Raw genomic sequence first — 21963 nt, forward strand, 5'->3', positions numbered from 1 at the left:
ACCTTGTCTCAAAAATAAAAAATAAAACTGTTACACTCATTTATCATAATAGCTTCTTGTTGCTTTTGCCCATTACCAAAAACCACGGGCCACACTAGACGATTTACATAAAATTTAACTCAACAATTGGGAGTAACGCTATTCTCATTTTATAGCTGAGAAAATTGAGGCTTAGAGAAATTAAGTAGGTCGGGCAAGGTGGCTCACGCCTGTAATTCCACAACTTTGGGAGGCCAGGAGTGGGTGGCGAAGGGCGGGGGTTGCTTGAGCCCAGGAGTTCGAGACTACCCTGGCCAACGTAGTGAGACCCCCCCACCCCCATCCCCGGTCTCTATTAAATAAATATGAGAAGTTAAATAATCTTCCCAAAATTACATAGTTAATGGCAGATCCAGAATTTACACAAGGTCTGATTCCCCAGTCTATGCTCTTAAGTTTTGTTACTTGCTGTAAGGACCATGCAAAATAAAATGTATAGTTAAAGAGAACTTACTAACTGCCATTTCCTGTCTGTTTTTCTCCCACTCTCGCCCTCAAAAGTTCACCTACCCTTGTCCTCAAAGCCACAGGACGCATTATTGCTATTTTTGGGTTTCAGCTGAAACGCCACGGGTCTGGGGGGGGCATAGCGAGGGTGTGTTACACTTTCGGTCTTCCGGTCAGCCGGAACCACTCACACCGCTGCTTGTGCTGTGTGGGGTGTACCTCTTTGGAGTTCCTGGAGGTGGTGCCAGACTAGAGTGGCAGCTGTAGTAACCAATAGACACGGACTTTGTTGGACCACAAACCAATGAAGAATTATGTGTAGGAGAAGCGGCGATAATCTGAGGATGTAGGCACGCGTGTGAAGGAACATGGGACTGTATCAGAGGTGGCGGCGGCTCCGGCTCCAAGCTTTACAGGCTTGCAGGCTACACACGGTGCGTGAGGCACCCCCAAAGTTCCGATCCTCATCAGACCCAGCCCAGCCGAAGTCCCCAGATTTTTATGTTAACCCAGCCTCATGTCACTCCTCCTCTCCCTGGTCCTCCGAGTCCCCAGAAAAGGTCTCTAAACTCGTTATCTAATTCTCGAGTTAGCGGTCTGGGAGCGCAGAGCTTGAAGGGCCCCCAGCGTAGGGTCCTGTATCACCCAGTCCCCTTAAAGAGTAGGAATTCGGACGAAGTCCACTTTACCATCCCAAAGTGCCATCATCCCCAATTCTAAGAAAGAATGATGGGACGTGTGTTACCTGCTAATATATCTTTCCCTCCAGGCAGTTGTGTCGACCCCTCCACGCTGGTTGGCAGAGCGGCTTGGCCTTTTTGAGGAGCTGTGGTCTGCTCAGGTAAAGAGATTAGCAAGCATAGCACAGAAGGAACCCCGGACTATTAAGATATCACTTCCTGGAGGCCAGAAAATTGATGCTGTGGCATGGAACACAACCCCCTACCAACTAGCCCGGCAGATCAGGTAACAGGCCCATCCTGTAACTACCAGGATTATCCTTCTGCCCTTTTACTTTCTCTTCACTTGAGCAGGGGAAGAAAACTTGGTCTGCTTGTTTCTGTTCCATCCCCATCAAGATAACCTTTCCCGAAGATTTTGTTTTTGTTTTTTGTTGTTGTTTTATAGAGACGGGGTCTCTCCTATGGGGAAAAGAAAGAGAGATCAGCCTGTTACTGTGTCTATATAGAAAGAAGTAGACATAAGAGATTCCATTTGGTTCTGTATTTGAGATGCTGTTAATCTGTGACCCTACCCCCAACCTTGTCCTTGCAAGAGACATGTGCTGTGGTGACTCAAGGTTTAATGGATTTTGGGCTGCGCAGGATGTGTCTTTGTTAAACAAGTGCCTGAAGGCAGCTTGCTGGTTAAAAATCCTGCCCGTCCCTGGGCAATGGAACATCTTGGTGTGAGACCCGATTGTACGCTGTTTACTGAGATAGGAGAAAACCGCCTTATGGCATAAGGTGGGACTTGCTGGCGGGACTTGCTGGAGCAATGCTGCTAAAAGGTTTATGGAGATGTTTGCATATGCATATCAAGGCACAGCATTTTCCGTTGAACTTACTCATGTCACAGAGATCTTTATCCATATGTCTTACTGCTAATTTTCTCCCTAAAATGATCCTACTGTCCTGCCACTCCCTTATCTTTAAGATGGTAAAGATAATTATCAATAAATACTAAGGGAACTCAGAGACCGGTGCAGGCGTGGGTCCTCTGTAAGCTGAGTGCCGGTCCCCTGGGCCCACCTTTTCTTTCTCTATACTTTGTCTCTGTGTCTCATTTCTTTTCTCAAGTCTCTCCTTCCACCTAACAAGAAACGCCCACTGATGTGGAGGGGCAGGCCACCCCTTCACTCTCCGTGTTACCCAGGCTAGTCTTGAACTCCTGGGCGCAAGCAGTCCTTCCATCTCAGCCTCCCAAAATGCTGGGATTACAGGCATGACCCACCAAACCCGGCCTGAGATTTGTTTTATCTGAATTAGTTTCTGCATCAAGAGTCTCTGTCCTTTCATTGGGGAAAGAAATGAAAGCTTCTGTTGCTCTGGTAACTCATTTCACCTTTGCAAGTTTACAGTTGCTGAGAGATGAGCAACTTTCTCCCCACTGTGGATTGTAACCCTGTCTTTTTTAAATCATTAATTTACTTTTTAATAATTGATACATAATAATTGAACATATGAACGGGGTATATGTGATGTTTTGATACATGCATACAATATGTAATGATCAAATCAGGGTGTTCAGGATATCTGTTACCCCAAACATTTATCAGTTCTTTGTATTGGGACCATTTCAAATCTTCTAGTTATTTTGAAACATACAACAAATTATTATTAACTGTATTCACCCTACTCTGCTGTGGAACATTAGAGCGTATTCCTTCCGTCTAACTCTATTTTTGTACCCATTAGCTAACCTCTTCATCTCCCCTCCCCCATCCTTCCCAGCCTCTGGTAACTATCACTCTATTCTCCACCACTGTGAGATCAACTTTTTAAACTCCCATATAGGAATCAGAACATGTGGTATTTTCCTTTTTGTGCCTTGTAACCCTGTCTTTTTCTTCATTCCCACCTCCTACTGCTGAAGTTCAACACTGGCAGATACTGCAGTGGCTGCTCAAGTGAACGGAGAACCTTATGATCTGGAGCGGCCCTTGGAGACAGATTCTGACCTCAGATTTCTGACATTCGATTCCCCAGAGGGGAAAGCAGTAAGTTTCTTATCAGGAATGCAGTGACTACTAAACCAAGAGATATTATAGCAGGAAATTCTAACATTTTATTCTTTTGCCTCAGTTTCTCCATTTGCAGTTGGGAAGAAGTCTATCACAGACTATCTTGACTGACTGTTTCTGGTTAGGAAACTTATGGTGAAAGTTTTTAACTTAGCTTCGATCTATTAAGCAAACATTTGTGCTAGTGAAAGGGAGAGAGATGATTTGTTGAAAAACAAAAGGATAAATATGTAAATTCAGCCTCCTCAACTTCTGAGCACGTACATTATAAGTCATCTGTAGTGTATATTCAATTCTCACATGGCTTATACAGCTGAGCACACAACCTGGTCACCTCCCCACCTTGTCTTCTTCATGTCAGCTCAGGTAATGCAGACCTCGCCTATTAGGATCCAGAAAAACAAGAGTTCTCCTGCCATCTATGTGTAAATAGTGACCAAATCCAAGAGGAATAGTTGTATCGCACTAGATTCATGGGACAGAAACGAGACCTAAGTAACCACTGTCTTAAGAACATAGCATATTCTGACCAAGCACCGTGGTTCACGCCTGTAATCCCAGCACTTTGGGAGGCCAGGCGGGTGGATCATCTGAGGTCAGTAGTTCAAGACCAGCCTGGCCAACATGGTGAACCCCCGTCTCTACTAAAAATATAAAAATTAGCTGGGTGTAGTGGTGAGCATTTGTCATCCCAGCTAATTGAGAGGCTGAGGCAGGAGAATTGCTTGAACCTGGGAGACGGAGGTTGCAGTGAGCTGAGATAGCGTCATTGTACTCCAGCCTGGGCGACAGAGCAAGACTCCGTCTCAAAAAAAAAAAAAAAATTATTCTGAAGCCCTAAAAGCTTACAGGAGCAGCAGAAGACTGACTGGCCTCCAGCTTCTATACTTTGCAACTGGAAAGCACCAAGGATTAAGGGGTGGGGCTGGAGCTTCTATACACTGAAAGAAGAAAAGATACTGGCCTTCTTTCTTTTCTATTCAGTCTTTTTTTTTTTTTTCTTGAGATGGAGTCTCACTCTGTCACCCAGGGTGGAGTGCAGTGGCATGATCTCGGTTCACTGCAACATCCGCCTCCCAGGTTTGAGTGATTCTCCTGCCTCAGCCTTCTGAGTAGCTGGGATTACAGGCGCACGCCACTACACCTGGCTAGTTTTGTATGTTTTAGCAGAGACGATTTCACCATGTTGGCCAGACTGGTCTCGAACTCCTGACCTCAGATGATCCACCCACCTCAACCTCCTGAAGTGTTGGGGTTTCAGGCATGAGCCACTGCGCCCAGCCCTTTTTTTTTTAAGCTTGTTACTTTTTAGTAGATCCCCAAAATCTAGGATCCCCATTTTGTGGTAGTTACTCCTAGAAGAACCATACCAGTTTTCCTATCAGCTTTTGTGAAGAAGAGCTAAGAGATCTAGAGGTTAGGGACAAGTTTATGAACTTGTGAACCCCTTTTTTGTCAACCCAGGTGTTCTGGCACTCCAGCACCCATGTCCTGGGGGCAGCAGCTGAACAATTCCTAGGTGCTGTTCTCTGCAGAGGTCCAAGTACAGAATATGGCTTTTACCATGATTTCTTCCTGGGAAACGGGAGGTGAGTAATGAAAGGAAGGAGGAGAATGATTCTGGGATGGTTTCTGAGGCTCTTTTCAGGGGCCTTGGGCTTGCTCCATTTGGAGGAGGAAGCTGGAGGAGGGGGGTTTCTCTAGGTCTCAACTATGACAGTACCTCCTTCTGGCTAGTCCATGTCCCTCTTCTAACTCTGCTTGAAATTTACCTTCTTGGCTGGTGCACGTGTAGTCCCAGCTACTTGGGAGGCTGAGGTGGAAGGATCACTTGAGCCTGGGAGGTTGAGGCTATGGTGAGCCATGATCTTAACCACTGCACCCAGCTTGTGTGACAAAGCAAGACACTCTCTCAAAAAAAAAGAAAAAGAAGAAACAACTTACCTTGTTACTTGTTAGCTTTCATAAATTCAAGTTTTACTTAATCTCCCTCATTACTATTGTTCTAACTTTGTCCATCCAGATTTCCTGCATTCAACTTTTAACTTCATGCATACAGCTTTTTCTCCAGCTGTAATATCTGTTACCTGATTTCCTATTTATATTTTCTCTGAGTTTGTCTGTTTTTGCCTATAACTCTAGATTTATCCTGAAGGACAGGACCTTGCCCCCTAGCCAACAGGTTTGTCACCCAGGTGATTGATGTACCTCATAGGATGCAACCCAACCAATTCTCCTCTTTCCAGGACAATCCGGGGCTCAGAGCTGCCTGTTTTGGAGCAGATTTGCCAGGAACTTACAGCTGCTGCTCAACCCTTCCGGAGGCTAGAGGCTTCACGGGATCAGCTTCGCCAGCTGTTCAAGGTGGAGTGGAGGGAAGAGGTGGCTCTTCCAGGACATCTTTGTGGGAATAAAGACTTTTCTTCAATCTCCCTTCTACCTTTTTCCAGGATAACCCCTTTAAGCTTCACTTGATCGAGGAGAGAGTGACAGGTCCAACAGCAACAGTATATGGGTAAGAGTTGTCAAGATTAAAGCAAATGGAGAGGTGGGGAAGCATTGAAGAAGGCCAGAAATGTGATAAGGGAAGAAAGAAGATAATTTATGTTGATCCAGAAAATAAATGGGAATGGGAATTGATTTTTTTTTTCTTTTTTTTTTGAGACGGAGTCTTGCTCTGTCTCCCAGGCTGGAGTGCGGTAGCGCAATCTCGGTTCACTGCAACCTCCGCCTCCCGGGTTCAAGTGATTCTCCTGCCTTAGCCTCCAGAGTGGCTGGGATTATAGGCATGTGCCACCATGCCTGGCTAATTTTTTTTTTTTTTTTTGGAGGGGACAGAGTCTCGTTCTGTCGCCCAGGCTGGAATGCAGTGGCACGATCTCGACTCACTGCATCCTCTGCCTCCCGGGTTCAAACAATTCTTCTGTCTCAGCCTCCTGAGTAACTGAAACCACAGGTGTGCACCACCATGCCTGGCTAATTTTTATATTTTTAGTAGAGACGGTGTTTCACCATATTGGCCTGGCTGGTCTTGAACTCCTGACCTTGTGATCTGCCCGCCTTGGCCTCCCAAAGTGCTGGGATTATAGACATGAGCCACTGCGCCCTGCCGGAGAATTGATTTTTAGCTGCCATTGCCCTCTCAGTAGGACAGTTCCTTTCTCTTCACCTCTTTCTGTCAGCTAAAGACCATGAGAGGGAGAAAGCTAGAAGCTAAAGATTCTGAAAAGCACTAACTGGCCTCTTCTTTCTCCCAGGTGTGGCACATTGGTTGACCTTTGCCAGGGCCCCCACCTTCGGCATACTGGACAGATTGGAGGACTGAAGCTGCTATCGGTCAGTTGTGGAACAGAGTTAGGTTAAGATTCCTATTTTCATCTGGTCATGGTGGCTCACACCTGTAATCCTAGCACTTTAGGAGGCCAAGGCAGGTGGATCATGAGGTCAGGAGTTTGAGACCAGCCTGACCAATATGGCGAAACCCCATCTCTACTGAAAATACAAAAATTAGCTGGGCGTGGTGGTGGGCACCTGTAGTCCTAGCTGCTCAGGAGGCTGAGACAGGAGAATCGCCTGAACCTGGGAGGTGGAGGTTGTAGTGAGCTGAGATTGCGCTACTGCACTCTAGCCTGGGCAACAGAGTGAGACTCCATCTCAAACAAAAAAAAACATTCCTGTTTTCACTGGGATGAGCAGGAGAATCTGAAGGTGATCCTTTCTGTCGGCCCTTTTTTTAAATTTTTTTTTCTTTGAGACTGAGTCTCTCTCTGTCGCCCAGGCTGGAGTGCAGTGGCATGATCTCGGCTCACTGGAAGCTCCACCTCCCAGATTCAAGCGATTCTCCTGCCTCAGCCTCCCGAGTAGCTGGTATAACAGGTGGGCACTACCACGCCCGGCTACTTTTTGTATTTTTAGTAGAGACAGGGTTTCACCATGTTGGCCAGGGTGATCTCAAGTGATCTTCTCTCCTCGGCCTCCTAAAGTGCTGGGATTACAGGCATGAGCCACTGCGCCTGGCCCTGTGAGCCCTTTCTTTACTCTCATAAGCTAAGCAGAGAATACAGGAGAAAGAAACTTTGTCCCCACATTCTTTTTTTTTTTTTTTTTTTTTTTTGAGACGGAGTCTCGCTCTGTTGCCCAGGCTGGAGTGCTGTGGCCGGATCTCAGCTCACTGCAAGCTCCGCCTCCCGGGTTCCCGCCATTCTCCTGTCTCAGCCTCCCGAGTAGCTGGGACTACAGGCGCCCGCCACCTCACCCGGCTAGTTTTTTGTATTTTTTAGTAGAGACGGGGTTTCACCGTGTTAGCCAGGGTGGTCTCGATCTCCTGACCTCGTGATCCGCCCATCTCGGCCTCCCAAAGTGCTGGGATTACAGGCTTGAGCCACCGCGCCCGGCCTGTCCCCACATTCTAAAAACCCCAGTTTGATGGCACATACTGGACAGCCTACTAGGGCCCAGAAGCCAATTCAGATGCCCTAATATGACGTCATTATTAAGGGGGGTGGAGAAGGAGGGTATGAGCAAGCTGGATGGGTTATACAGGGAAGGGTCGTAGAGAGAGGGGGCGTGGTCCAGGAGGAAGATGAACACCATTTGACAGGCACAGGGAGAATACCTTTAGTGAAGGGCATGCTTTTTATGAGAATACTGTTCTGCATGGTGGCTCACAACTGTAATCCCAGCACTTTGGGAAGCCGAGGTGGGTGGACCACCTGAGGTCGGGAGTTCGAGACCAGCCTGACCAACATGGAGAAACCCTGTCTCTACTAAAAATACAAAATTAACTGGGCGTGGTGGCACATGCCTGTAATCCCAGCTACTCGCAAGGCTGAGTCAGGAGAATCGCTTAAACCCGGGAGGTGGAGGTTGTGGTGATCCAAGATCATGCCATTGCACTCTAGCCTGGGCAACAAGAGCAAAACTCCATCTCAAAAAAAAAAAAAAAAAAAAAGGAAAATACTGTTCTGGACAAGATGAGTTATTAAATGGAATGGGATGAGTTGCAAGGGAGCAAGGGGAAATGCAGAAGTGTACAGCAAAAAGCTCTGAACTTAGGCTGGGCATGGTGGCTCATGCCTGTAATCCCAGCACTTTGGGAGGCCAAGGTGGGTGGATCACTTGAGATCAGCCTGGCCAACATGGCGAAACCCTATGGCGCAGTGGCCTTGGGTAAATCTTACTTATTTTCCCCATCTGTAAAATGAGCCTATTAATTCCTTTTTGTCCTACCAGTAAATTCACCTCATAAAGATAATGAAAACCAGGCCAAGCGTGGTGACTCACACCTGTAATCGCAGCACTTTGGGGTGACTGAGGCAGGCGGATCACTTGAGGTCAGGAGCTCAAGAGCAGCCTGGCCAACATGTTGAAACCCCGTCTCTACTAAAAATACACAAATTAGCTGGGTGTGCTGGCCTACGCCTATAATCCCAGCTACCAAGAAGGCTGAGGCAGGAGAGTCACTTGAACTCTGCCAGGAGGCAGAGGTTAGAGTGAGCTGAGATTGTGCCACTGCATTCCAGCCTGGGCCACAAAGCGAGACAACGTCTCAAAAATAAATAAATAAATAAAAAATAATGAAAACCAACTAATGCAGGAGAAAGGAAAAGTTAAAAAGTGCTGTAAAATATAGACTGTTGGCCAGGTGCAGTGGTTCACATGTGTAATCCCAACACTTTGGGAGGCCAAGTTGGGCGGATAACTTGAGCCCAGGAGTTCAAGACCAGCCTGGCCAACATGATGAAACCCCATCACTACTAAAAATAAAAAATTAGCTGGGCGTGGTGGCGTGCACCTGTAGTCCCAGCTACTCAGGAGGCTGAGACAGGAGAATCGCTTGAACTGGAAGGCAGAGGTTGCATTGAGCCAAGATCACACCACTGCACTCTAGCCTGGGCAGCAGAGTAAGACTCTGGTTCAAAAAATATACATACAGGGGCCAGGCGCAGTGGCTCACGCCTGTAATCCCAACACTTTGGGAGGCTGAGGTGGGTGAATCACGAGGTCAGGAGATCGAGACCATCCTGGCTAACACAGTGAAACCCCATCTCTACTAAAAATACAAAAAATTAGTTGGGTGTGGTGGCAGTGGCCTGTAGTCCCAGCTACTCAGGAGGCTGAGGCAGGAGAATGGCGTGAACCCAGGAGGCGGAGCTTGGAGTGAGCCGAGATCGCGCCACTGTGCCCCAACCTGGGTGACAGATAGATACACACACACACACACACACACACACACACACACACACACACAGGCTGTTTCTCATTAGTACTGTTTAACAGTTTTATTTTATTTTATTTTTATTTTTTTGAGACAGAGTCTCGCTCTGTTGCCCAGGCTGGAGTACAGTGACCTAATCTCAGCTCACTGCAAGCTCCACCTGCCAGGTTCAAGCGACTCTCAGCCTCCTGAATAGCTGGGATTACAGACGCGCACCACCACGCCTGGCTAATTTTTGTATTTTTAGTACAGACAAGGTTTCACCGTGTTGGTCAGGCTGGTCTCGAACTCCTGACCTTGTGATCCACCCGCCTCAGCCTCCCAAAGTGCTGGGAATACAGGTGTGAGCCACCGTGCCCGGCCTTTCATTAGTATTGTTAAAGGAGACAGCAGGCACAGGCTTTTGGATTTCATGTGGCCAGGAATGGGATATGGTATAGAAGGCTGACTTTTCTAGCAGCTGTATAGGATATTGATAAATGGAGGAATAAAGTGACATTTGACCAGAGCTTATGGTTACTCCTCTAAGCAGTCATTGATTAGAATGGGAAGGAAATAAGTAAAGGGGTAGTGAGAATGGGGAGAAACAAAGATGGCAAGGTAAGGTTAGGTTTGACCAGGTTGTATGTAGGAATCAAGAGTCAGGCAATTTTAACACTGTAATCTAGGAGAAGGGTGTCTAGAGGATGGAGGTGTTCATCCTACTGGTGGGATAGTTGTCAAGAGGCATACCTGTGACACTTAACACTGAGAGTATCATATGAGTCTTGAAAAAGGTTGGGGGCCTTCAGTCCTCATCTTTCCTTTGATCCCCTATGTCCTCACACAGAACTCATCATCCTTATGGAAGTCTTCAGGGGCCCCAGAGACACTGCAGAGAGTGTCAGGGATTTCCTTCCCCACAACAGAATTGCTGAGGGCCTGGGAAGCATGGAGGGAGGAAGCAGAATTGCGGGACCACCGGCGCATTGGGAAGGTACAGAGATTGGGAAGATAGGGAGGGATGGTGATAAGGGTTGGAGAGAGATGACGCAACCTGATTATGAAATTGGGAGCAGGTTCAGTCACATAGACTGAGCAGCTCCGTCAGTTGTTCTGAGTTCCAAAGCCACCTCCTTGCCCTTGAAGTGACCCAATATTGCTATTCCTGACCCCAGGAACAGGAGCTCTTCTTCTTCCATGAACTGAGCCCTGGGAGCTGCTTCTTCCTGCCACGAGGGACAAGGGTGTATAATGCACTAGTGGCGTTTATCAGGGTAAGGGGACCCAGGTCTAGAGGAAAGAAGACCAGGGTGCGGCTGAGGGCCTAGAAGAAGCTAAGGTGTTTGTGTTAAAAGATGGGGGTTGGGGCCGGGCGCGGTGGCTCACTCCTGTAATCCTAGCACTTTCGGAGGCCAAGCCGGGAAGATGACCTGAGGTCAGGAGTTAGAGACCAGCCTGGCCAGCATGGCAAAACCCCATCTCTACTAAAACAAATACAAAAAATTAGCTGGGTGTGATGGCAGCACCTGTAGCCCCAGCTACTGGGGAGTCTGAGGCAGAAGAATCCCTTGAACCCAGGAGGGGGAGGTTGCAGTGAACTGAGATTGAGCCACTGCACTCCAGCCTGGGTGATACAGTGAGACTCTGTCTTGAAGAGAAAAAAAAAAAAGAGGGGGGTGGTTTGGAATCATAACCATAAATATTGAAAGTGCTGGTGACCTTTAATACTACAATTGTGTGATCTGCAGTTGGGGAGCATAGAGATGGACATGGTATTTAATAGGTTGTGGTTGCAATCAGCATGGCCTGAGGGCCCAGGAAGATCACACAGCTGACACCCTACCTGGTTTCCTTCCAGTTACTCTGACCTTCCATTTCTGTACCCTCCTCTCCAGGCTGAGTATGCCCGTCGTGGTTTCTCTGAGGTGAAAACTCCCACACTGTTTTCTACTAAACTCTGGGAACAGTCAGGGCACTGGGAGCATTATCAGGAAGACATGTTTGCTGTGCAGCCCTCAGGCTCTGACAGGCCTGCCAGCTCCCAGAGTGATGATTCTACCAGGCATACCACAGATATACTCGCCCTCAAGCCCATGAACTGCCCTGCACACTGGTAAGCTGGGAGCTAGGGTTACAATCAAGTTGCTAAATATTAAATAATAGAAAGCACCTTCGGGCCGGGCGTGGTGGCTCATGCCTATAATCCCAACACTTTGGGAGGCTGAGGCGGGCGGATCACCTGAGGTCGGGAGTTCGAGACCAGCCTGATCAACATGGAGAAACCCTGTCTCTACTAAAAATACAAAATTAGCCGGGCGTGGTGGCACATGCCTGTAATCCCAGCTACTTGGTAGGCTGTGGCAGGAGAATCGCTGGAACCCAGGAGGCGGAGGTTGTGGTGAGCTGAGATCATGCCGTTGCCCTCCAGCCTGGGCAATAAGAGCTAAACTCCATCTCAAAAAAAAAAAAAAAAAAAAGAGGCCAGGCGTAGTGGCTCACATCTGTAATCCCAGCACTTTGGGAGGCTGAGGTGGGCAGATCGTGAGGTCAGAAGATAGATACCACAGTGAAACCCCGTCTCTACTAAAAATACAAAAAATTAGCCGGGCGTGGTGGCCAGCGCCTGTAATCCCAGCTACTCGGGAGGCTGAGGCGGGAGAATGGCGTGAGCCAGGGAGGCAGAGCTTGCAAGAGCCCAGATCGCGCCACTGCACTCCAGCGTGGGCAACAGAGCGAGACTCCGTCTCAAAAAAAAAAAAAAAAGACAGTACCTTGGAAAGAGTATTGGAACACCTGATTTGAGCCTAGAATCTTCCCTCTAGCTAACCATGTGAATTTGGGAAACTCATTTTACCTCTTTGGGTCTCAGTCTCCTTAAAGTTGCTATCTAAGGCTCCTCCTTCAGCTCAGTGACCATCACAGAACAGGGAAACAGTAAATGATGTCTGTTATTGTGTTACTGAGAAATCCACTTTTGAACCGCAGGGCTCAGACTGTGATGAGTGGGATTGACAGGACTCAGTGGGAGGATGTGGTGAGGTTGGAGAGGGCTATAGCAGATGGTGCAGAGAAGGTAGGCAAGCAGATTGGGTGGAGGAGCAGTCTTCGGGGGCTAGTCCTCCCTATGGCCCTGACTCCTCTGCACCCCAACCTCAGCCTGATGTTCGCCCACCGGCCCAGATCCTGGCGGGAACTGCCCCTGCGACTAGCTGACTTTGGGGCCCTACACCGGGCTGAAGCCTCTGGTGGTCTGGGGGGACTGACCCGACTGCGATGCTTCCAGCAGGATGACGCTCACATCTTCTGTACAACAGATCAGGTGGCCTTTCCCTGGCTCCACCAAAGCTTTTCTAAACCACCTTTCTCCCTATGAACCTGCAAACCCCTGATTATTTGCCCCCTGTATGTACTATAATTCAGCTACATTCTACCCCTAGCTTGCTTCTGCTTCCTCTCTGTTTTTGCCCTTTGTTTTCCTCAAACTGCCAGCATCCCTGATCTCTAGCTGGCTCACAGCTCACTGACCCTTATTTCCTGCCCCCAGCTGGAAGCAGAGATCCAAAGCTGTCTTGATTTTCTCCGTTCCGTCTATGCCATTCTTGGCTTCTCCTTCCGCCTGGCACTGTCCACCCGGCCATCTGGCTTCCTGGGGGACCCTTGCCTTTGGGACCAGGCCGAACAGGTGAGTAGGAGGTACAGAAATAGAGGCAGATAAACCACTCTCTGGTGGGAAGGAGTGGAGAATACAGTAACCAAGGTTCTCAGAGGCATCTGGTGAGTGGGTCATTTGTTGGGGATCGACCAGATGTGTTGCTTTTGAAGTCTAAGATGATGTATTCTATTCCACTCTTGTCTCATTCCTTCAAAGGTCCTTCAACAGGCCCTGAAGGAATTTGGAGAACCCTGGGACCTCAACTCTGGAGATGGTGCCTTCTATGGACCTAAGGTAAGCTTGGAACCCTGGTTATTGTTGTATTTATTTATTTTTTGCTTTGTTTTAGTAAATATTTAATAGATACAAATAATTTTTTTTTTTTGAGACAGTCTCACTCTGTCACCCAGGCTAGAATGCAGTGGCGTGATCTCAGCTCACTGCAACCTCCAGCTCCCTGGTTCAAGCAATTCCCCTCCCTCAGCCTCCCAAGTAGCTGGGATTACAGGTGCACACCACCACACCTGGCTAATTTTTTTGTATTTTTAATGGAGACAGGGTTTCACCATGTTGGCCAGACTGGTCTCGAACTCCTGACCTCAGGCAATCCACCCGCCTCAGCCTCCCAAAGTGCTTGGATTACAGGCATGAGCCACCGCACCCAGCCACAAAGAAATTTTTTTTTAAGTTATGTAGGATATAAAGAAAAACAAGATATTTTCTGCCTTCTTGGCATTTGCAATCTAGTGAGGGCTATTGGAGTTAAATAGGCCATGTCAGTGCTGCGAGATCCATGCAAGAGAGCACGTTAGCTGGGGTTAGCGTTACTCCGGGAGGTTACAAAAAGTTTCCTGCAGGAATCACTTTCCAGTCTGAAAGGTGAGTGTTGGCCAAGTAAAGATGTGTTTCAGGAGGGAACAGTGTAGGCAGAGGGGATAGGGATAAAAACACACGGCAGACCAGTCTGGGCAACATAGGGAGACCCTGTGTCTACCAAAAAAAAAAAAATTAGCAGGTGCAGTGGCTTGTGCCTGTGATCCCAGCTACCCAGCAGGCTGAGATGGGAGGATCACCTGAGCCCAGGAGGTAGAGGCTGCAGTGAGCTGAGATTGTGCCCCACTGTACTCCAGCCTGGGTGACAGAGTGAGACCCTGTCTCAAAAAAAAAGAAGTCAAGGGAAAAAAAGCACTGAAAAGTGTCCACTGGATTTAGTAAAAAGGGTGATGGATTTTAAAGGACCATTTTCAGTAAAGTAGGGCCTGAGGGTGGGGTTAGAAGGTGAATAAATGAGGCCTGTGTGGTGGCTCATGCCTGTAATCCCAGCACTTTGGGAGGCTGAGGTGGGTGGATCACTTGAGGTCAGGAGTTCGATACCAGCCTGGCCAACTTGGCGAAACCCCATCTCTACTAAAAATATAAAAACTGGTTGGGTGAGGTGTTACACACCTGTAGTCCCAGCTCATCGGTAGCCTGAGGCAGGAGAATCGCTGAACCTGGGAGGCGGAGGTTGCAGTGAGCCAAGGTCACGCCATTGTACTGTAGCCTAGGTGACAGAGGAAGACTCCGTCCCAAAAAATAAAAATAAAACAGGCCGGGTGCAGTGGCTCATGCCTGTAATCCCAGCACTTTGGGAGGCTGAGGCAGGTGGATCACCTGAGGTCAGGGGTTTGAGACCAGCCTGACCAACATGGTGAAATGCTGTCTCTACTGAAAATACAAAAATTAGCCCAGTGTGGTGACAGGCACATGTAAACCCAGCAGGTGGAGGTTGCAGTGAGCCGAGATTGCACCATTGCACTCCAGCCTGGGCGACAGAGTGAGACTCCATCTCAAAAAAATAATAACAAAATGAAAAATAAAATAAATGCTATGATGAGAGGAAGTCTATTTGGAGGGAGAGGTTGAATTTATAAAAGAAGTTGTAGTAAAGGGAAGTTCCTGGAGAGGTTTAAGGTGGGATTGAGAAACCTTCATAGAAGGGATCACCATTGCCATTTTATCCAGGGTGGAAGGAAAGACTGAAGGTAGATGCAAGGAAGTTTATAGGCATGGTGACAGGAAGTTGAGGCTCTTCCCATCCCATGGTATCAATTATCTGAATTCTTCCTGAGGCAGGATCATTTGCTGAAATGAGAGTGGAGAAGAGGAGAGTTGTCAGTGAGGGGACTGAAGATATGAAGAAAAGGCTGGGCGTGGTGGCCCCCTCTTGTAATCCCAGCACTTTGGGAGGCTGAGCTGAGAGGATCACTTGAATCCAGTAGTTTGAGACCAGCCTGGGCGACAGAGTAAGACCTCGTCTCTACAAAAAAAAAAATTTTTTTGTTTTTGAGACAGAGTCTTGCTCTGTCGCCCAGGCTGGAGTGCAGTGGCTCGATCTTGGCAGCTCACTGCAAGCCTGCCTCAGCCTCCTGAGTAGGTGGGACTACAGGCGCCCACCACCATGCCCAGCTAATGTTTTTGTATTTTTTTTTTTTTAGTAGAGACGGTGTTTCACCGTGTTAGCCAGGATGGTCTCGATCTCCTGACCTCGTGATCTGCCCGCCTCAGCCTCCCAAAGTGCTGGGATTACAGGCGTGAGCCACCAGGCCCGGCTGTCTCTACAAAAAATTTAAAACAAATTTTAAAATTAGCTTGGTGTGATGGTGGGCACCTGTGGTCCCAGCTACTCAGGAGGCTTAGGTGGGAGGATCACTTGAGCCCAGGATTTTGAGGCTGCATGAGCTATGATCAAGCCACTGCACTCCAGCTTGGATAACAGAACAAAACCCTGTCTCAATAAAATAAATAAATTAAAAGATACAGAGAGAAAGGAAATTACTCAAAAACTGTTATATAGCTAAAATCTTTTTTTTGTTGTTTTGTTTTATTTATTTTTATATATTTTTTTGAGACCTAGTTTTGCTGTCACCCAGGCTGGAGTGCAGTGGCACAATCTCAGCTTACTGCAATTCCGCCTCCCGGGTTCAAGCAATTCTCCTGCCTCAGCCTCCTGAGTAGCTGAGATTATAGGCATGTACCACCATGCCCAGCTAATTTTTGTATTTTTAGTAAAGGTGGGGTTTCACCATGTTGGCCAGGGTGGTCTTGAACTCCCAACCTCAGATGATCCGCCCACCTTGGCTTCCCAAAGTGGTGGGATTATTACAGGCGTGAGCCACCTTGCCTGGCATTTTTAGGTTTTTTTGAGACAGACTCTTGCTCTGTTGCCAGACTGGAGTGTAGTAGCGGATCTTGGCTTACTGCAACCTCCACCTCCCAGGTTAAAGCAATTCTTTTGCCTCAGCCTCCCAAGTAGCTGGGACTACAGGTGTGCCCCACCACACCCAGCTAATTTTTTTTTTTTTTTTTGAGGCGCAGTTTCACTCTGTCGCCCAGGCTGGAGTGGAGTGGCACAATCTTGGCTCACCGCAACCTCTGCCTCCTGGGTTCAAGCATTTCTCCTGCCTCAGCCTCCCCAGTAGCTGGGATTACAGGCACCCACTACCACACCAGCTAATTTTTATATTCCTAATTTTAGTAGACGGGGTTTCACCGTGTTGGCCAGGCTGGTCTCGAACTCCTGACCTCAGGTGGTCCGCCTACCTCGGCCTCCCAAAGTGCTAGGATTACAGGAGTGAGCCATGTGCCTTGCCTGGCTAAAATCTTTTGAGTACTCAAAGTTGCTGTTTACTGTGCTGGGGTCTTTTATTCAGGTAATATGTGTATTACTCATTTTTATGTCCCAAGTGTCTATTCCAGTATATGGTATTTATTTAGCTGCTTCAATAAGTAGTTAGTAAATTAAAATATTAACAGTAATGAAAATGTGTCTTCTGATTTATTTCAGCAATAATAGTAGGCAAATAAAATATCTTTATTACTAAGAAAAAAATTGAAAGAGGTTAAACATTGTGCTTAAGGTTACAGAGATAAGAGTCATAAAGTGCATAAAGTGTGTATTATGTTGAATCAGTCTAATAAGTTGCTGGTTAAGATACTGCTATAAAAAGAGAGAGCAAAGGCCGGGCGCGGTGGCTCAACCCTGTAATCCCAGCACTTTGGGAGGCCGAGACGGGCGGATCACGAGGTCAGGAGATCGAGACCATCCTGGCTAACATGGTGAAACCCCGTCTCTACTAAAAAATACAAAAAACTAGCCGGGCGAGGTGGCGGGCGCCTGTAGTCCCAGCTACTCGGGAGGCTGAGGCAGGAGAATGGCGTAAACCCGGGAGGCGGAGCTTGCAGTGAGCCGAGATCCGGCCACTGCACTCCAGCCTGGGCCACAGAGCGAGACTCCGTCTCAAAAAAAAAAAAAGAGAGAGCAAAAAGCTAGAAAACCCCTGAGGAGAACAGAGCATAGAGCTTATTAGGGCAACCCAAAGGATTGCTGGCAGCAGCCAGGGACCAGCTGAATCTCGAAATACTGACTTCCGTGGTGGCATCAATCTCTGCATTTGCATCTGTGTGGTTTGTGACATATTGGGCAGCACTGAGCAGTTCTGTTGCAGGGTCAAATATGTAGGAGGCTAAGGTGCAGAAGAACAACGAATGGTACAAGGGAACTAGGGAAAATGGTACAGCTTCATGGGGAAAGAAACAAAGGTGGAAGGGGCCTGAGGATCATAGAGAAAAAGAGGAGTTAAAGAACCTGTGAGTTGAAGTGCCATTAATAGGAATAGTTGTTATGGCCGGGTGTGGTGGCTTACACCTGTAATCCCAGCACTTTGGGAGGCCAAAGTGGGCAGATCACTTGAGATCAGGAGTTTGAGACCAGCCTGGTGAAACCCCATCTCTACTGAAAAAAAAAAAATACACACACACACACACACACACACACACACAGACACACACACATATATATATATATGTTAGCTGGGCTTGGTGGCATGTACCTGTAGTCCCAGCTACTCAGGAGGCTGAGGCAGGAGAATTGCTTGAAACCAGGAGGTGGAGGCTGCAGTGAGCTGAAATTGTGCTACTGCACTCCTGCCAGGGTGACAGAGCGAGACTCTGTCTCAAAAAAAAAAAAGGAATAATTGTCAGAGCTAGCTGACCAAGAGACAGTAATCAGAGTAGGGTGTCTGATGGACTGTTTCAGAGGTACAGCCATTGAGGGAGAGGACAGGATAAAGGGTGTAGCCATAAATGGGTGCTGGTGAAGATCTCTGAGCTCATCTCAAGGAATTGAGAGGCCAGGGTGTGGACGTGTGGTAATATTATAACATCATTATTAAGTGGAGAGAGCTGCTGAGAACTACTGCCAGAGTGAGATGAGTAGAGTGAAGTGGAGGGGTAGCGTATGATAGTGCTGGGTGCTATGATGAGGGTAGTAGCCCGGGATGAGGGTAGGTTAAAGGGTGGGATGGCACAGGTAATGGAGGATAGTGGTTCTGGATAATGCTTCTGGCTTATTTCATGCCTTCCCATCTGTTTCCTGTAGATTGATGTGCACCTCCATGATGCCCGGGGCCGGCCACATCAGTGTGGAACAATTCAGCTTGACTTCCAACTGCCCCTGAGATTTGACCTCCAGTATAAGGGGTATAAAGCCTTGCCCTATCCTCTTTTCCCTTGACAGTGCATGGAATAGGTCCTTCTGCCTTTGGCCCTAAAAACCAAATCCTCTACACCCTCTCGTGCCAGAGCTGAATATTTCTTAAAAACTGGAAGGTGATCTTGGGTACACAATTTGTGAGACTTCCACCATTCCATCTACTCCCCTTTTTCCTTTCAAGGCAGGCGGGTGCCCTGGAGCGTCCAGTCCTCATTCACCGAGCAGTGCTCGGTTCTGTGGAAAGACTGTTGGGAGTGCTGGCAGAAAGCTGCGGGGGGAAATGGTGAGACCTCTGACCCTGGATTTCTGTTCTGGCCCCAAACCAGATAGTTTATGCTCCCGATCCTGTCGCCCTTCATATGCCAGCCTTTTTCCTTCTCTAGTCTGCTCTGTACAACCACACTACTGGCAAGAGCCAGAGTGACTAATTTGCCATCATCTGTTCTTTCCCTATCAGGCCACTGTGGCTGTCCCCGTTCCAGGTGGTGGTTATCCCTGTGGGGACTGAGCAAGAGGAATATGCCAGGGAGGTAAGGAGTTGAGGCAAGGGAGGGGGCAGAAGCAGGTCCAGTAGAGTCTGGTGCCCTGCAGTGGGCAGGAAGAGGCCACACGGGTGGTGGAGGAAGGAGCACAGCCCTTGGAGCCACAAGACTGGGCTCAAGTGGCTGCTGTCCTAGATGCTGGAAATCCTGTATCTAAAAAATGTGATTAGGCCGGGCGCGGTGGCTCAAGCCTGTAATCCCAGCACTTTGGGAGGCCGAGACGGGCGGATCACGAGGTCAGGAGATCGAGACCATCCTGGCTAACACGGTGAAACCCCATCTCTACTAAAAAAAATACAAAAAACTAGCCGGGCGAGGTGGCGGGCACCTGTAGTCCCAGCTACTCGGGAGGCTGAGGCAGGAGAATGGCGTAAACCCAGGAGGCGGAGCTTGCAGTGAGCTGAGATCCGGCCACTGCACTCCAGCCTGGGCCACAGAGCGAGACTCCGTCTCAAAAAAAAAAAAACAAAAACAAAACAAAAAAAAAAATGTGATTAATCCCTACCTTGTAGAGATGTATGAAAAGTAAACAAATTAACAAATGTTGAAAGCCGCCAAAAGGGCACTTGGCACAAAAGTGGGATTGAGTACACAGTTTTTCCTTTCTAGAGAGAATTGAGGATATGGATGGTACTAGAGTTGAACAGCTGGTTGGGTAGAGCAGTGGCTAGGAGGCAAAGCCCAGGGAATAATTGGGGGGCCATCTCCAGTAGGAGGCAGACGGAAAGGTTGTGGGGCTGGGGATGAATGGGGAGGAGGCCTCAATGTGGAGATGAAATGAGGAGAGGTTGCTGGTGAGAAGTGGAGAGCCCCGAGGCAGGGAAAGGAGGAACAGATGGGAGAATTGAGGGAAAAGAGCATCAGACTGTTCTAGCTCCTCAGCTTTCCAGTAAATTAACTTCCTGTCACCAAACCTCTGATGCAGGCACAGCAGAGCCTGCGGGCTGCAGGACTGGTCAGTGACCTGGATGCAGACTGTGGACTGACCCTCAGCCGGAGAATCCGCCGGGCCCAGCTTGCCCACTACAATTTTCAGTTTGGTAAGCTGAACCTCAGAGCCGATGTTCTCCCACCTGCCGTCTGCATTCTTGCTGTTAAGTTTACCAAGTCTGATAATGCATATTTGGGTTAATTGGGGCTCATTACCTGAGCAGGTAGGAGCCAGGATTCAGGACATCTGACTCATTTGGGCCCTGTGTTCCTTCACATTGCCCTGCCCTCCCCATAACCACTTCTGACCTTAAAAATAGTTTTCCTTTTTTTAACTCCACTCTAGCTGTTAGTGTCTGTTAGGTTAATTAACCAAGGGAGCATCAGAGAGAAAGGGACAGGAGGGTTAATATGATGTTAATTACCCTTGTTTATTCTAGACCTAGATGGAATCAGCCCTAAGGGATGAGGAGAAGGGCCTTAGGGAGAAAATTCTGGCACTGCCATGCTCCCTTTTTCATTTTCCAGGGTTCAGAGCTCTATCTCAAAGGCAAGGAGCAGAAACTCCTCAGCCAGATTACCTGATTCTTGAGTTTTGCACACCCCACTCGTCCCACAAGCACCCACAGCAAGCTGTGCCACAATCCCATGGACCTGCACATGGCCCCTCTCCCTCCCTTACCGCCCAGTCAGCCCCTGCATACATCCTCCTCAGCAGAGGCGCCTCACTCTGTGAATCCAGCCCTAACAGACACCAAGAGCCAGAGTGGGACTAATGAGAGGAAACTGTTCTAAGGGTCAGAAGTGGTTGCGGGGAGGTTGGACAGCGTGAAGGCCACACCACTCCTGCCACCTTCCCCTTCCTCTAATACCCCCTTCAGATACACACACACACACAGAGTTTCTCTCTGTGGGGTTCTCAGTGTTTGTCTTTCTCTGCTTGACTCTAATGTCTGTGACCCTGGAGCTCCTGACCAGAAGCGATAAGGCCCATGGGGACTGAAGCATTTCCTTGTCTCCTCAGGGTAAGCAAGACTGGTCATTTAGTATTTAGCAGGCACAGCTGAATACTTCCTTTCTGTGAACCATATCTGGGCTCTGCTCCCACCCTTCCTAAAGATTTAGGTCTCTCAAGTTTCTGCAGAGCAAAAGAAACTATCCCATGTGGATGAATTTGCCCTGAGGTTCCCAAACTTCCTCTACCTGCAGTGGTTGGCCAGAAAGAGCAAAGTAAGAGAACAGTGAACATTCGGACTCGAGATAATCGTCGCCTTGGGGAGTGGGACTTGCCTGAAGCTGTGCAGCGACTGGTGGAGCTACAGAATATGAGGGTCCCAAATGCCGAAGAAATTTTCTGAGCCTTTGTACATAGATGAGGCAAAAACCTGCGAGAGCCATCAGCCTCCCTCACATGGGAGACCCCAGAACCTCAGAACTGCGTGGAGGCACGTGTCTGCTCTCCTGAAAAGAGACTTGGTTTGGCGACCCCACAAAGGGAGGGAAGCTGTAGCTGTTTGGATATGAGGAGAATGAAACTAAAAAAAAAATACACTGGGCCAGGCGCAGTGGCTCGTGCCTGTAATCCCAGCACTTTGGGAGGCCAAGGCGGATGGATCATGAGGTCTGGAGATCAAGACCACCCTGGCTAACACAGTGAAACCGTGTCTCTACTAAAAATACAAAAAATTAGCCGGGCGTGGCGGCACACGCCTGTAGTCCCAGCTACTCAGGAGGCTGAGGCAGGAGAATTGCTTGAACCGGGAGGTGGAGGTTGCAGTGAGCTGAGATCGCGCCACTGCACTCCAGCCTGGGTGACAGAGCGAGACTCCGTTTCTAAATAAATAAACAAACAAATAAATAAATACTGGAAGCTGCTGG

The 21963-nt window shown here is 48.3% G+C and overlaps 1 protein-coding gene across 3 annotated transcripts; it reads left to right on the forward strand.

Moving 5' to 3' along the window:
- Positions 1 to 771: 771 nt before the first annotated feature.
- Positions 772 to 21962, forward strand: TARS2 (threonyl-tRNA synthetase 2, mitochondrial). 3 transcript variants are annotated; one of them, XM_025354331.1, is made up of 18 exons: positions 772 to 920; positions 1256 to 1452; positions 3082 to 3205; positions 4694 to 4818; positions 5476 to 5593; positions 5680 to 5744; positions 6487 to 6565; positions 10276 to 10422; positions 10604 to 10702; positions 11324 to 11541; positions 12585 to 12747; positions 12973 to 13110; positions 13297 to 13374; positions 18500 to 18600; positions 18795 to 18896; positions 19071 to 19143; positions 20081 to 20195; positions 21295 to 21962. In XM_025354331.1, exons 1-18 carry the CDS (start codon positions 855 to 857, stop codon positions 21441 to 21443), a joined length of 2157 nt encoding a protein of 718 aa, XP_025210116.1. In that variant the 5' UTR covers positions 772 to 854; the 3' UTR covers positions 21444 to 21962. The 3 variants fall into 3 exon arrangements, with proteins under 3 accessions (XP_025210116.1, XP_025210200.1, XP_025210286.1); XM_025354415.1 differs by lacking the exons at positions 10276 to 10422; positions 10604 to 10702; XM_025354501.1 differs by lacking the exons at positions 5680 to 5744; positions 6487 to 6565; positions 10276 to 10422; positions 10604 to 10702.
- The last annotated feature ends 1 nt before the right edge of the window (position 21963 follows it).

The sequence above is a fragment of the Theropithecus gelada genome, chromosome 1, assembly GCF_003255815.1.
Source record: "Theropithecus gelada isolate Dixy chromosome 1, Tgel_1.0, whole genome shotgun sequence".
In the NCBI taxonomy this organism is placed as follows: domain Eukaryota; kingdom Metazoa; phylum Chordata; class Mammalia; order Primates; family Cercopithecidae; genus Theropithecus; species Theropithecus gelada.